The 17,176-nt window shown below is 28.9% G+C and overlaps 1 protein-coding gene and 2 pseudogenes across 1 annotated transcript; 1 reads left to right on the forward strand and 2 right to left on the reverse strand.

The window, feature by feature from the left end:
• Positions 1–1,236: 1,236 nt before the first annotated feature.
• Positions 1,237–4,078, forward strand: LOC114424421 (transcription factor JUNGBRUNNEN 1-like). Its single transcript, XM_028391264.1, has 3 exons — positions 1,237–1,556; positions 2,591–2,910; positions 3,404–4,078. Exons 1-3 carry the CDS (start codon positions 1,343–1,345, stop codon positions 3,809–3,811), a joined length of 942 nt encoding a protein of 313 aa, XP_028247065.1. The 5' UTR covers positions 1,237–1,342; the 3' UTR covers positions 3,812–4,078.
• A 5,691-nt stretch (positions 4,079–9,769) lies between these two features.
• LOC114423928 lies at positions 9,770–11,261 on the reverse strand (annotated as a pseudogene).
• Positions 11,262–12,617: 1,356 nt separating this feature from the next.
• LOC114424438 lies at positions 12,618–16,955 on the reverse strand (annotated as a pseudogene).
• Positions 16,956–17,176: the final 221 nt, after the last annotated feature.

A 17,176-nucleotide genomic window follows, 5' to 3' on the forward strand; every position in this document is an offset into this window, starting at 1 on the left:
AAATTTTCGAAAAAAAATAAACCTTTAGAAAGTTAGTTTTAAGAGCTTCTATCTTTTAGTTTTCATTTTCATAACTTTTTTCAAATATAAAAAAATAACACATTATAATAAAAGGAGTTAAAATAAATTTTAAACATAAAATTATCAATTAGCTTTAAATTTAAAATTAAAACCTTTTTTATTTTAAAGTAACTTTTAATTTATGTAAAATAAATAAATTTAAACTATAAAAAAGTGAGAGTATGCCCCACCTAGATATTATAAGTTTTGTGAATAAATGAATAATTATACTTTTAGCTAGTATATATTTCCCTTGTCCCATCTCTTGAGATTATTCATATAGGAGCGTATATATAAAGAATACTTCAACTGTGCAATTACAGGTGCAAGTGCAGAAACAAAAAATCTTTGATGAAAATAGATTGATGGGAATGAAAGTACACTGAAATTGACCTAGCTAATCCATCTTGGGCAACAAAAAAAAAAAAAAACTTGACAATATATTTGAAGCTATTAATAATGTAACTAAAATAAAAATTTATTTCGTAAGTTATTAACTTATGTACTCGCTTTTATTTTGTTTTTCTGTCTATATAAAGAAATTTCAAAATCATATTCTAAAGCACTTATATCTGCACGAGTCCTGTAACAATGGAGTATAAAAGTAAATTAATGTGTTTTTGTTTTGAAAAATATTACAGGTATACCCCTTTTTTGTAGTGTATAAGAAAGGGAAAAAAAGAAAGAAAGTGATAGATATAATAAATAATGTTAAGGAAAATAAAAAAAATTAAAATTAAGATAAAGTGAGATCGAAAATAATTAGTCCATTTGTGATCGATGATAATAATAACCCTTTTGTTCAGCGTGAAATGGTCCCAATACAATGGCAAATGATACAAATATAGGTCTGTCTCATTTATGATTCAACCCTTGAATTACGAGCAATTAATGGCAGCTTCTATGACACAGGGAAGAAAAGTATTTGAACGGAAGATATCCGTTCTATGCATTAAATAATAATTTTGTTATTAAAGAATATTTACAAGTCCTAAATGGTGACTTTAAATTAAACAATAGAACGAGTCAAACACCAAAACACATCATATGAGAGCACAGGTCAGAGCTCATGACTTGACCTTGCATGAAATACTACTCATCGGTATTATCTTTGGACTCTCTTCACACTATATTAATAATGGAAAGAAGGTTCTCCACTTCATTGAAATTGTTTCACCACACTTTCTAATTTTTCTTCTTACCCCTTTTATTCAGCCAAAAGCAAGAGAAAAATTCACACATACACACACAAAGAAAATTAGAGAGAGAGAGAGAAGATAAGATGGGTGTGAACGAAGATTTCAACAAGGATATTGATGATCATCATCATGAGTATGTGGATGATGATGATGTTCCTCTTCCGGGGTTTCGTTTCCACCCTACAGATGAAGAACTTGTTAGTTTCTATCTTCGAAGGAAGCTTCACAAGAAACCCATCAGCATCGAGCTCATCAAACAGATTGATATTTACAAATACGATCCTTGGGATCTTCCAAGTATGTTTGTTGTTTGCACTCTAAATTAATTATGGCTACTCTTTTCATTAATTTCTTGATCTTCTTCTATTTCTCTTAAACATAACTTCAAAATTCTATAAGATTTTCTTACAAATCAAGGAAATAAGAGTAGGGTTTTCATCTAACATATGCAGCAAGAAAAAAAATGATAACCATGATTACCTTACTTGCTTCCTTGGCTAGCTTGGTTATCATCATGATCTCCAAAACTACTATATAAGTATATATATGTATGATCACACTTACATGCATACAAAAAGTTTGATTAAGATGGGTAAGCATAAACATATAAACTTTAAGGCCTCACAATAGAGAGGATCAACTTTGATTAGTTTGGGGTAATATAAATCACACTTGCATGAGTCCTTAATTTTATGGAAATATAACATTTCTTTCTCTAGTTTTTAGCACTCTTAGATTCTGTTTAGTATCAGGTCATATGCAATAACATATTGGTCAGCTTACAGACTGTGAGGCTTTCCTTTCAAACCAATACACATCAGAAGAGTTTTCTCCTGAACTCTCTCTCTCCCTCTCTCTCATGAGCAACTACAAGAAGAACCAAAACAAGCTTATATATAACCCAGATATAGTAATTATCATTTCTTATTATCATTATTTTTGTAAGAAAAATCATATAAATAAATACTCTTCAAATTTCAGAACTTTTGCAATTTTGTGAATCACAATACTAGTATACTACTACTCAAAACTTCAAACATTCAAAAGAATTAACTACTCACCTTGCACACAATTTTGTGAATCACAATAATACTATTCAAAACTTCAAAAATTCTAAAGAACTAACCTACTTCTCATCTTGCACACAATTTTGTAAATCGCAAAAATACTATATTCAAAACTTCAAATATTCTAAAGAATTAACCTACTTCTCATCTTAGTGCAACTTTGTTTCTTTTTATTGTTTTCCTTCTTCTACCCTTATTCAATTATTTTTTCATTATGCCAACTAAATAATTAATCATCCTGATTGCAACCTTTTGTGTATGCAGAAACCAGTGCCACTGGAGAAGAGAAAGAAGGGTACTTCTTTTGCAGAAGAGGGAGGAAGTATAGGAACAGCATAAGGCCTAACAGAGTCACTGGCTCAGGGTTCTGGAAAGCAACTGGCATAGACAAGCCAGTGTACTCACATGGAGGAGAAGGAAATGACTGCATTGGCCTAAAAAAAACACTGGTGTACTACCGTGGCAGTGCAGGCAAAGGCATCAAAACTGATTGGATGATGCACGAGTTTCGCCTTCCTTCTAACAAAGACAACACCACCAACCTTCCCAGCTCCAAGAATTACGTAGATGTTCCCCAAGAAGCTGTAAGAAATATTTATCTATACAAGTAAACTTTTTTCTAATACATTTCTTCTTAGAAGTTTGATTTTATGTCCTTATATATAATTTCTTTTGCCTTATCTAATTTAAATATGATATATAGACATTTATAATTTATAAACACTTAATGGTCACCTTTCATTGGTTTTTATCACATCATATTATCAATCATATTAATTATTTATTTCTCTTATTTTTTTATCTTTTTCAAAGTGTATACATACCCCCATAGGATGTTTAAATATCTTTTTTATCTTTTTCAATTTGAAAACAAACTATATAGTATATAAATTAATATAAGGGTATAACTTTTTCAATACGTTATTGCTTGATCACTTAAACTTAGTATATAAACAAATTATAAATAATTTCCATTAATGTTCACAACTTTCTTTGATAATGGTAATTTCTTTTCATACGTTATTAATTTGTCATTTAACCTTAGCACAAACTAATTAACTTTCTTATAATGTGCAGGAAATTTGGACATTGTGTCGAATATTCAAGAGAAATGTCTCACAGAGAAAGCACACGCCAGACTTGAAACAATTATCTGCTAAGCGCCAGTCCATTCATGACAAGAACTCAAGAATGAGCAACGTGGAGTTCAACAATACTAATCAAGAATCATATATAAACTTTGGTGGCCACTATCACAATGAGCAGAAACCCGTGATTAACTACACAAACAGTGATCAAAGGAATCAGTATCATGTGATGACTCATCAGTTGTTTGCTGCTCCAGTGGCACAGCATCATCAGCAACCTCAACAACTAACTTCTCCATCTTCTAACTTTTGGCTTAACAGCCCTCCTGGGAACGACTTCTTCACGTTTGATAACTGGGATGAGCTTGGATCTGTAGTGAAGTTTGTGGTTGATTAGCCTAGCTTGTAGATAAAAAAGATGTGGTTCATGTTGAGTTGATCCTAGTTAGATACTTAGATGTTACTTAGAATGAAATATACTCCCTCCCGTCTTTTTTATAAGAAACAAGACTTATATATACTGAAATTTGTTTCTTATAAAATGAACCAGAGGTATATCATAAGAGTGCGTTTGCATGTATTAGAGAGTATTGATGTTGGTGATCATGACTTTTAGTAGCAGACTTGTTGACCTGATATGTATGAATTTGTTGCTTCTTACTAATCCATATATTACTAAAAAAATCTTTTTAAATTTTATTTGTAAAAACTTTAATTTTACTCAATTAATTTAATTTGATTTAAAATAAAATTGATTCACGATCAATTATCTTTTAGTTGCTATTAATTTGTAACTTAATTATTAAAAAGAAGAAATAAACTGATAAATTCTCATCTTACAAATTAATTTTTATCTTCTTAAAATTATTGATAGTTATAATGATTTTATGTTATCACTTAATTTATGACAAAAATTTAAAATAAAAATTTTAATATATAAAAAATATAAAACAATAAAAAATTTATTAAAAATCTAAAATAAATTTTAATTATTTATCAAAAATCTTAAATTATTCAAGCTTTATTAGTATCATTTTATACAATAATTACAATAAAAATCAAACATCCTAAATCCAAATATTTTATGTTTGATATAGGATTTAGGTCGTTAAATCCAAATATTTTAACATCCTAAATCCTATCACTAGGTCAATCTTACAACATAACTTAATTAGTATTTGGGTTTTAATGGTTAATCCTTTTTTTTTCCTTTTATAATTTGGTGAGCGTATATTTATCCTATATAATTATAATGGAAGGTAGAGGTGGGAATAGGCCAAATCGACCTACAGGGGCCTACGACCTGACCTACATAAAGTCTGGTCTGAACTGACCTATTTAATTAAAATGTTAAACTCAAGCTTTTTTAAAAGTCTATTAAATTAAATAGACCAGATTTAGGCTTATTAAAAAGTCTTATAAGCCTGATAGGCCAACATATATATATATATATATATATATATATATATATATATATATATATATATATATTATTTTTTGGATACAATTAATTTTTTTTGAAATTATCAGACTTTGATTATACATTACTGCTCTATAACTTCTATTCCTATAATCAAGCACTTTAATTATAATTTAGGTGTGAGTCATGTGCCCTTTTATATTCTTTATTATTTTGATTGGCTTTCCTTTTTCTTTAACTTTCGTATTACATTCCTACTCCATGAAATATTAAATATTTATTGTGAAGACCGAACCAAAATAAAAGTATTTGATAGACTATAGGCCAAACTCAGACCTCAAAGATTCATCGTAAGCTAGGCTCAGACCTTTCAAAGTCTGGCCTGACCTATTCTCACCCCTAATGGAAGTTCATTGTTCAGACCATTGAAATGTCAGTTGCAGTATATATACATAATCATTCTGTCATTCTTCTAGCTAGTTCAGTTTGTTAATTAATTAGTTTATCAATAACACACACTCACACATGTTAAGTATATTGCTTTCTAATATTTTTAATTGCACTCCATCGTATGGTGTTCATTAATCATTAATAATTATTAAATAAATGATAAATATTAATTCATTAATTTGAAGTATTCTATGATCAGAATTGTTGATCAAGGTATCTCTTCCATATTCAACTCTAGAAATCTTGATTTCTAGAAGGAAAGAAAGTCATCAACTTATATATATTGCACATGTGAAAATTAATATTATATTTATAAAAGTAATGTTTGTATAATTCCAACAAGATATATCTTGTAAATTTTTTCAAAGAGAAATTCACTTGTACAATATATTCATATAATTAACGTTTTATATAAAAATGAGAGATGTAGGAAAAAGAAGGGAAACAATTTGTGCTAATATAGATTACAAGATATAGAGAATTAGAGAGAGAGAAACTAATATAAAAAAATGTTGTATGAATAATAAAATATTTTTAAATGTTAATTTTCGGATAAAAGAATTAATTAAGGGGTCAAGAAAACATTTATTTTATAAGTGATTATCAAAATTATTACATGTTTTTTTTGTGAAAATTAAAGCAAAGATAAAGATATCATAAAAGGGAGTGTAGAAGGATTATTCCAATCCATATACACCAATAAGCCATCAGGCTATTAATTACAATCTGTGCAATACAGTCAAAAAACATTAATACACCACCAGTCAGGAATATCCTATATATTCAACGTTAATCTCAGAAATTGCCAAAAAATTAAGGGGCAAGGAACTTCCAAGTTTTGTTAAACACCACATTCTCAGATAAAGAATTGGATCCTGTCACAAGGGAAGAGAGTAGAAAATTGTAAGCTGAACAAAAAATATAATATAAAAATGAGAAGCATTCTCATGCAAATTTCATATACCTTTCTCCCCTTTTACCAATACAGCATAAGAGACAGAATAAAGGTCTCTTCCAACTTCACACCCAATGCCATGACCCTCCGTTAAATTCTCCCCTAAGCTCGCAATATAGCGTCATTCTTATTTTCAGTAATCTGAAAAAGTTTTGAGAAGGCATCTTGAAGAGACATATTCCAATCCAATTAATTGAAATTGGTCGCATAAAAATTATTATCTTACTTTTACTATTTTTGTGTTTAAATATTTTAAAGACAGTGAAATAGACAAGAAAAGTCTTTTTTTAAATCAAATAATTCCAATCTTTTTATTAAATTTGTTAAGCACTCCTTCCATCCCATTTTGTTTAACTTTAGAATAGATCAGAATATTATGAAATAAGATAAAAATAACTATATATTGAAGATCAAATTTATCGATACAATAATATAGGAACCTTCACTATGATTAAAAATATAGGGACTAAAAAATAATTTTCATATATATATATAATGACAATTTGATAATATGTAAATATAATTTTATAATTTCACAATTAGATTAATAAAAATTACATTTTATATGAAGTTATTAAATGATGTAATAATTTATTAAATTATATTTATGTAATTAAATTTTTTTATAAATATATATATATATATATATATATATATATATAATATTTCAAAAGCATATGATAGAAAAAATTAGATATGTAAATACTATGATAGTAACATTAAATACTTATATTCAAATTTATTTATTTATTTAACTTAGCTAACATAAAATATATATAGTTCATGAATAATTTATATTGTGTATATCTTTTAGACATTTTTTAAAAAGATTATGTTAAATTATAAAACATTAAGGCCAATATTATAATAAATTTAAATTTTACATTATTTTTATTATATTTTTATATATAATTTTTTAGTTTACATATTTCACATTACTGCATCACTATTATTATTTAATGAAAGAACAAATAAGAATAAACTTCAACATGCTTAATTTCTTTGAAGACAACATTTGCTCAATTAAAAATATGACTAATCATCTTTCTCAATTTTAATGTAATTACAATTAATACGCTACTAATTTTATTTATGTACATATATTTTTCTTAAAAATATTAAATACAAATATATAAAATATTAAATAAACGTGTGCATCAGATTTAAAATCTAGTCAATATTATTATTTGTTCTACCCTATTATATTGTTCATATCTTGTTTTTGTTCTTACCCTATTTTCATACTTGGTACAAAAATTAAGAAATGCAAATTATATTTTAGATTTCATAAAAAATAATATGCAATTCTTAATATATGTTTTGTCTTTCGTATTAATTAGATTTTCTCTCATCAATACTTTTTTTAATAGCTCTTTAATAAACTACTAATTATATAACAAAAAATATTTAAGATTTTATTGATATAATAAAGTAATAAATTTTAGAGGAATTAAAAAAATACTAATTTATCAGGAACCTAAAATATATTTTGTTATTTTATTAAAATCGAACATCATAGAATGAAAGACCTAAATTTTAGGTTAAATTACAATTTTGATCATTTTATTTCTAAATTAAGATATTTAATCTCTTATTTTTCAAAATAAATAATTTTGATTCATATGTTAATTAATCATCCAAAGTCAAATATTAACTTTGATGTGACATATTAATATTGACGTGGAGCTTATATAGACTAATAACATAATGCTTATGTGGAAAAAAAAGTTAAATGAATTGAAAAATAAAAAATATCTCAATAAGAATTAAACTTATTACTCTTTAATTATTTGTATACCAAGTAATAAATCACTAACATAAAATTAAAAATATTTATATATTAAATAATTAGTGTACATATAATATGTATATTAAAATCAATTTAAAAAAATATGTACAAATTTATATATTAATTTATGAAATTTAATCTTAAATTGGTAAAAAATGTAAACTATTCAAAATAAAAACATATAAAATAAAATTAAAAATATTTATATATTAATTTTTTAATTTATAAATTTTGATAATTTTTAAAAAGGTTAATAACTCTTGTCTAATGATAAATAAAAAATAATATTATGTAATTAACTAAAGAAAGTAAATATCTTAACGATTTATTATTTATTTATGAATAAAGAGTCATGAGTTTAATTTTTATTTTAGATATTTTTTATTTTTCATTTCATTTAATTTTTTCACATAAGTATCATCAACCGCCTACATAAATTTTATGTTAGCATCATTCACATGAATATTAACATTTGACTTTGGTACAAAATTATCAAAATTATTTATTTTAAAAATTAAAAAGATTAAATATCTTAATTTAAAAATAAAAAGACTAAAATAAAAAATTTAAAATTATAAAAAAATCAAAATTACAATAATCTAAATTTTACAACAAATTTTATATTATATTTGAACTTCGCAGTCCCAAACAAGTTGAATTTTGCAAGGAGAAAGGTTGTGTTTGGCCTGCATTTATTGCTTTGTCCCTATGTAATGACTAATAATCGTTAATAATCGATAGAGCCACCCCTTTTTCCCATGCATCCACACTCAAATATATATGCGTTTGCATCGCTGACTTTTGATATTATTCCTTTTCAGATTTCACTGCTCACTTTCAACTTTTATAGGTATGTTGAAATGTAGAAAAATGAAAGGTTTTGGATTCTAGCTATACTGATTTTTTCTCGATCTTTGATCCATCTATTCGGTTACACATAAATGAAGTGATTTTTATGCCGCAAAGTGCACGTAGATATTGTTAGGTTCATTGATTCCATAAAAATTAGATCATAATCATGATTGTCGTTAGTCAGAAAAAACAGTATACCCTTTTTCTAGTTGGTATTATTGACGGCCTGTTCATTTGTTGAAGCTCTCAATCCACGGTAAAGAACAATTTCTAAGTTATGTGGTGGTGTAGTCAGTATAATTTGTCGGTTTGCTTCTTAATTTATTTTTTATGGTGTTCTTGAATATATAGGGTGATTTTATATTGAAGCAGGGATCAATACCTCTCTCTTATATTTACTTAATAAAATTCATTTCTTTGGTTTGTGGCGTAATGGGTTATCCCGTGAACCAATTAAACTTTTTAAAAAATATTTATTATTTTATAGTATTATACTTTTATTTACTCAAAACTGCTTGATGTGTGGTTAGGATTGTTAACTATTTAAATAATTACTACTTAGTGTTTAGTATATATGTTTTGACTATTTTCTTAGTATATTTATATCTATAATTCTTGATATAAAAAAGTTAGAGGTATAACTTTTTATGTTTTATTTATGATTTGACTATTTTTCATGTAGATAAAGTTTTCTTTTAAATTTTACTATTTCATGAATTCATATATATTTTTTCTTATATTTGTCAGCTTTTATAAATAAATAAAAAAACAACATTTCAAGTATTTTTTTCATTTTTAAATTTTTTACTATTATTGGGTCAACCGACTAGTCCATTAACCCAGGCCAAGAGTTAGACACACAAAAAAAAGTTGTTGATTCTTGCAATTCTCAAGTTATTTCTTGCACTCTTTTATGAATGTTTACCATCAGGTCTTGCAAAAGTATTGTCATGATGTTACCATCTGAGTGCTTGATATTTCCAATAGTTAATTCAGGCTCAGGACATGCTGGGTAATAGTGACATAGAAGAAGTTGCCCTTCAGCACAACCCATTTCTTTAAGGTTAAAGCGATCAAGGCCAAGAGCCTCTGACAGTAACTCGAACAAAGCATAAGCAAGAGCCATTATTTTCTTTGTATTCATTCACAATATCTCTGCAAGTGTGTCAACTCATCAAGAACAAAGAAGTATCAGACTAGAGGGACTTAATTATCTGCAAGATAACTCAGCTAAAATTGGAAATAAAGGCATTACATCTAAAAGACTTAAATCTAATATGTTAGTTTCATCATAAAACCCATTGGCTTACAATTGAGGTAAGAATACAAGGAGATGAACTAGAAACTCTAATATCATCTTAGATTTTATCTTAAAACCGATTAACATTAATTAAAGTTGCATATCAGGAGATGAGCTAGAAACTCTAATTGAGATAGATAATGTAGGACTTTTCAACATAATGAAAATTTTCAGTAGTAAAAGATTAGGGAGAAAAATAGTAAAAAATTTACTATGTTCCCTTAACAAAAATTGCAATGTAATGATATCATGACACCACCAATTAGATACTGTCCCAAGAAATTAGTCATCCATCCTTATTAAGTCCTAGGGTGTGCAAAGTACTAATAATGTTAAAAGTAGCTAGTAATATTATTATTAGCACAAACCTACAAACAGCAGGAAATTCTTCAGTTTTTGGTGGATGAGGTGCCAAGGAAAATGCAAGTGTATCCCTCCAATCAGCAGAAGGGTCTTCATAAAGAGTATAATTGAAAAGATAAGCAACTTTTCTGCTTAAATCGCGAGTATAGTACACTTTCCTCACTGCAGCATCTTGTTGGTGAAACCTGCAAGTTCCTCTGATCATCTCATCCAAAACATGAGTTGGAATTCCATGGTTTATAAGATGAAAGAAGCCCCACTTCTCACATGCATATCTAACTTTTCCTTCAACGTCATCTTTCAAAATAGGATCATCATGGATGCCTGTGAGTCTATTATGGGGATGCTGATCTTTGAATTTGATGCACTGGTTAAGCCATCATTGAGATTAGACTGTTCACAATGGAACATAAGTGGAACTTTTGTTACACCATTTTCTACCAGTCCTTGGACACCAGCATTTGAATCATCAAGTGCCATGAGTTCACTTTTCCTGTCATAACTTGAAACTATTCCTGCCTCCAACTTATCTGTGTTTGTGGCTGCCATATTTTGAGGCTTTTTATGCATCAAATCATAGTAATGGAAGTACGTATGAAGTGTTCAAAACATAACACAAGGATTGAAGAGTATATGGAACAGAGAATGAAGAATGCTTTCAGTGGAGTTTTCCTAGAAAGTGAATAGATTGGAGACATCCTTGTTTGTTTCTCAGGATGCCCTGCATATAATTATAGGGAAACTAAATTATTGAAACAACTACTATTCAATAAAGCGACTTGATAAGGATCATTTTTGTTTATATTTAGTTGAAGCATATCTCACTTTATCCTTAAAGAAAAACTCTAGAGAATGTTTGGAATCAAATATCATAAGAATTGATTTGATTTTGAGATTGAGTTATTGTTAAGTGGAATTAATTTGATTTAATTTTAACTATTAAAATTGATATTTACACCCTCTTTAGTTAAGTCATTTAATATGGTTGTAAGGGGGATAAAGCAAATTAAAAATACAAAATAAATTTAATTAATTTTTAGGGTGTTTCAAACATATAATTGTTCTGGTCTGTGGCAAACAAAGTTTGAATGTATGCACCATAGAAAAAGGAAGAAGAAAAAAGAAGCTCGAAACGCATTTATCAATCTTCAGTGCTCTTACAGGTAAGGTGGCAATTGGGGAGGTATCTTATCTTCAGTTGTACTTGTTATCCCTTTTTTTTGGTGTCAAACATGGGGTTAACCACCCCAACTAGAGAACTTTATTAAGAGGCACGAGGAAAACAAATACCAGCAACATCAGCCATGACAAAGCTGTGCACAAAGTTAGGTAACCAATAAAAATTTTACCCAACCCATCTATAGTAAAATTAGGACCAACCTAACAAAAGTGAAGTCTAAAGTAAAAATTGAGAAAAAAAAATTATTTTAAAAAATGAAGTGATATGCAAGACCTTTTAGTTAACATGTGATATTTTTTACTTTAAAAAACTAATAATAAATGTTGATAGGTTTAAACTTAAGCTTTAGATATTTTATCCTTGGGTCGAACATGAGTAAAACCAAACTTGGCCAGCCAGTTGGTTTGCTTCACGATAAATATGACACCAATTGAAACATGCAACTCTAAGGGTGAAGTCCTGAATCATATTCATAGCCACCAGCGGGTATGAAATATTAGAATTAGGACATCCCTGCTTGATTATGTTAATGGCAGTTGTTGAATCAGATTCAATGCACAAATCTTTAAAACCCGGCCTGGAACATGCAATTTGAATACCAATCAAAATTGCCCATAGCTCAGCCTGAGTTATAGTGCAAGCTCCCAGATTATAGGAAAAGGAAAAAAACACACCGTGGGCAACCATCATCATCTGTTAAGTCCCACTTGTTATCCCTTTATATGATGTTGTTTGACCAGGATTTTATTTAAATTTTGCAGGACAGAGGGATGTCAAAAATCAAAGTGTTGCATTAAAATAAACAAAGCAAAACAAAGAAAAAAAAATTGTTAAGAAAAATATTATCTTGATGTACTAGTATAGTATAAAATCTTCTAATTAATTTAATCTTCAAGACTATTTAAGTACATGGCATAAAGCTTCTCTCAAGTTTTATATTGATATTCGAGAACCCAAGGTGCATAATTATTTTTCTCTAGTCTAAACGGATACATTTTTCAATGAAAGCATACAATAGTTTTCAGTTCTTGAAGCCACATAGCCATGTACCAAATTTTAGCAAAATGAGATAAACAACAACTCATTCTGAAAACATCAAGTGTTGCATGCAATTTATCAGAATCACAACCTGAACAATGACAATGAGGAAGCTCCAATGCTCTTTGTGTATTGATGTGCCAAGTAGTCTTTTAAAGAAGTTTTTCTGTACACTGGTGGATTGTGTTCAGATAACAGCTCCTTGATTGGACCAAAGACTTTTGAGAGACTCTCTGGTAACTGATCACCAATTCTAAAAAAGGATGCAATTGATGTTCTTGGCCCCAGATGGTTTGCTAAAACTCTGTGTTCAACACTGATGAATTTGTCATTAGTCACTAGCTGCACACAAAAAAAAACACCATGAAACTGAAATCACAATTCAATTCTTATTTGATATGTGTAATACTTGTTATATTTTTAGACATTCTCTAAAAAGTAGGGAAACCATAAGTAGGAATCAATCCAGTGGGGACTCATTAGACCTCTTATCAGATAATGAAGAGGTATACAGCAGAACAATTTTTGCTGGAATAGTGTGAGAGGAATGGCAAATCAAGTTTTAAAACCAATAATCTTCTGGCTCTATAATGACCTTTCTGGCTTCTGCACCCATATTCTGTTTTAAATTACAAGCTGTTAGAATAGCTTTAGATTATCTTAAAAACATATTTTGAATCAATAGTCATCTAATTGAAATACAGCAAATTTATGAATTTTCTAATTTGTTCTCACCAAAAAAGTTACTAGTATTATATTAGTGAGCTTGTATATCAACACCTGTCATTATATTAATATAAACAGAACTGATATGTAAGTATTTTGCATTAAATAAATATACATCATATCAATATAATAAAGTATCACTTCAACTCTATCTTATGGATTTATCATTTCAAACTAACACACACAAATTCTTTTTGCTCAATAAGCATTTACAGTGTTGAATGAAATGCTGCACTGTATGCATAGCTAAAGAAAAGTATTTAAAGTGTTGAATGAAAATGCTTATTCATGCATGATCCATCCCACCTGCAGAAGATCCCCAATGTTCATATCAAGAGCTCCATGTACTGCAGGAACATCAATCCATTGATTTTCATGAAGAACTTGAAGGCCACCAATTTGGTCTTGCAAAAGTATTGTCATGAAGTTACCCTCTGTGTGCCTGCTAGTGCCCATAGTTAATTCGGGCTCAGGGCATCCAGGTTAATAGTGACACAGATGAAGAAGCCCTTCATCACAACCCATTTCTTTACGGTAAAAACGATTAAGGCCAAGAGCTTTAGATACTAACTCAAATGATAATTGTTAAATATGAGTTATTTTGATAATAAAAATATATTGAAAATATCTTTAAAAATATTTATTTAACATTTATCTTTGACTTAAAGATTAAGTTGCAAATATGAAAATGAGATATTAAAAAAGAAAAAGATAGAGAAAATATCCAAAATATCAAGAAGTCTAAGAACTATGATTAAAAGCAAAATAAATCTAAAAAAATATCAAGAAAGAAGATGTCTATCATCAGGCCCAAGTCCACTACAATAACCATAAAAAAGGAGTCAAACCAAGCAAGAACAACACTACATCCCCTCTCCTAGGGGTTTCATTTACTCTCTTTCATTGTTTATCTTTATATATTCTGGCAAGAGTTAGATGCTCGGGGGAGAATAACTTCTAATAGAACAAAAAGAAACGATTTCATAAGAATATCATTGATAAGACTAGAATGATAATTTTATATGTTCATGCATTCTTGCAAAAAAATTTAAAAGATAGATAAATAAAGTAGGCTTGTTATCCTGATGTGGGTAGAATAGAATTATCTAAATTGATAAAGAAAAATCATAAACTCATACATACTATACAAACAAGATAGGCCAGCTCCCAACCTTATCAAATTCTGATTTTATTTTATTTTTATCTTTTATTTTTCTTATCTTTTCTTATCTTTATCTCAATCTTTTATTTTTTTATCTTTACTTATCTTTATCTTAATCTTTTATTTTTCTTATCTTTTACTTTTATTTTCTTTATTTTCTATCTTTATCATCTTTTAATTTAAATCTTTTATTTTATCTTTTAAATTTTCATCTTATCTCCTATATTTTCTTATATTTATTTTAAATTATTTATCTATTGCTTTTTAAATTGGATTTAGATTAATCTAAATACAAACAAAGTTCTTATAAATCCGACACTCGAACTTCCGAGTACACTTTACTGTGACAAATTTATTACACTTGCCAAGGAGTTAACATCAAATAAAGTAGAAGCAAGCTATGAAGCACCGACACCGACACGGACACCGGACACGACACGGATATGGACACGTGGACACCTATAATGTCCAAAATATAGAACGCAATACGAGTGTCGTGTCGGTGTCGGACACTGACACTGACGCGTGTCGGACACCGGACACGACAAAGGACTGGAGTGTTCGTGCTTCATAGGAAGCAAGTGCCATTACTTTTGCTGAGTACTCAGGCACAATATCTCTGCATTATGTTATTAAATTCATTAAAGATAGATAAGTCCGAGTTTAAAGGATCAGGTTGAGCACTTATTAAATATGTAAGCAAAGTTCCTATAGGCATGACCAGTCAAAAACTCAGAATGTATGAAAATAATAATAAAAAGAATGTGTTGAAGGTTATTTTTATATTTTCTATAAAGCTTTTGATTTGTTGTGCCTATAGATAGATACCTTGCTCGTGCAAGAATTGCTCAAGTCAACAATTGTGAACAGAACTAAAATATGCAAATAAGGACTTTTACATCAGAAGATTAGGTTCTGTTTGGATAAACAAGCACTTAAAAGGAAAAGAAAATAAGAAGTTAAAATGAATTGCGTGAGCTAAAATCAACTTATGCATTTAAATTTTGATAGAAATTTTCTCATCTAATTTCTCTAAAATTTGAAGTATATAAGTTGATTTTAGCTCATACGAGAAGTTCTTAATTTCATTTTCCTATAAGTGTTTACAAGAGAATTTATGCAAAGAGGACCAAAATCTAACCAAGAATTTCTGCAACAAATGAGAAAACAGCAAGACACTTACCAAGGCAATTAATGACAGAAGGATGCAAACTAGTGATAGATTATTTATTATGTTCCCATCACCAAATTAAAATTGTTATGTAGATATCATCACCAATAAGAGATATCCTAAGAGATTAGTCATTCATCCCCATAAACTAAGTTCAATTCACAACATGTCTAAGGCCAATGCCAAAAGGAAAAAACTTAGATACATTACGAGTTACTTACTGTTAGCACTGTTCTCCAATCCGATTTGGAGTTTCACCTCAGGAATACGTAATGTCATTTAATAGATATTCCTTTGTTTCGCATATTATTGAAGTGAAACTTTAAATTTGATTGGCGAACAACACCAACCAACAGTACCTAAGATATTGCATGTATCCAAGTTTTGTCCATTTTAAAAATAGTATAATCAAATAATCACAAACCTACAAACTGCAGGCAACTCTTCAACTTAGGGTGGATTAGGCGCCCAAAAAAATGCAAGTGTATCCCTCCAATCAGTAGATGGATCTTGATAGAGACTAAAATTGGAAAGATAAATAACCTTCCTGCTCATATCACGGGTATAGTACTCTTTCCTCACCTTGGCATCTTGTTCATGAAACCTTCGAGTTCCTTTGATCATCTCATCCAAAATATGAGTTGGAATTCCATGATTTGTAACCTGAAAAAATCCCCACTTCTCACATGCATGTCTAAGTTTCCCCAAAACACCATCTCTCAAAATAGGGTCATCATGGATGCCTGTGGGTCAATGGAAGGGATACTAAACTTTGAATTTGATTCTGTGGTTAAGCCATCACTGAGATTAGAGTGTTCACAATAGAACAGAAGTGGAACCTTTGTCACACCATTTTCCACGAGTCCTTGGACACCAACCTTTGAATCATCAAATGCCTTGATTTCACTTTTCCTGTCATAACTAGAGACTAACTCATCCGTGCTTGTGGCCACCATGTTTTGAGGCTATTAATAATGCATCAAAATCTTAATGAAAGCAACTATAAAGGGTTCAAAGGGATTAATGAAGAGGAGACGAAGAAATGAAGAAGTTGAATTCAATTTTCCATTCAAGGTGAATAAACTAGAGACATCATTATTATTGAAGCAACTTCGATTCAATAAGGCAACTTGATAAGCTTCTTTATGTGTACTTGGTAAAAGCATTTTACCTTTGTTTGAATAGTATAAATGAAAATGATTTGATTTCATGTACAAATGAAAATTAAATTTTATAAAAAATACAACTTGATTTTAAAAATCCATTATGGGGGAACGTAGCCAAAAGATGACTGACAATACAAAATTTGAGGTGAAGGAGAGCCATTTGGTATTAGTAGTGGTCCTTTCTATTAAA

The sequence above is a fragment of the Glycine soja genome, chromosome 8, assembly GCF_004193775.1.
Source record: "Glycine soja cultivar W05 chromosome 8, ASM419377v2, whole genome shotgun sequence".
Taxonomy (NCBI): Eukaryota; Viridiplantae; Streptophyta; class Magnoliopsida; order Fabales; family Fabaceae; genus Glycine; species Glycine soja.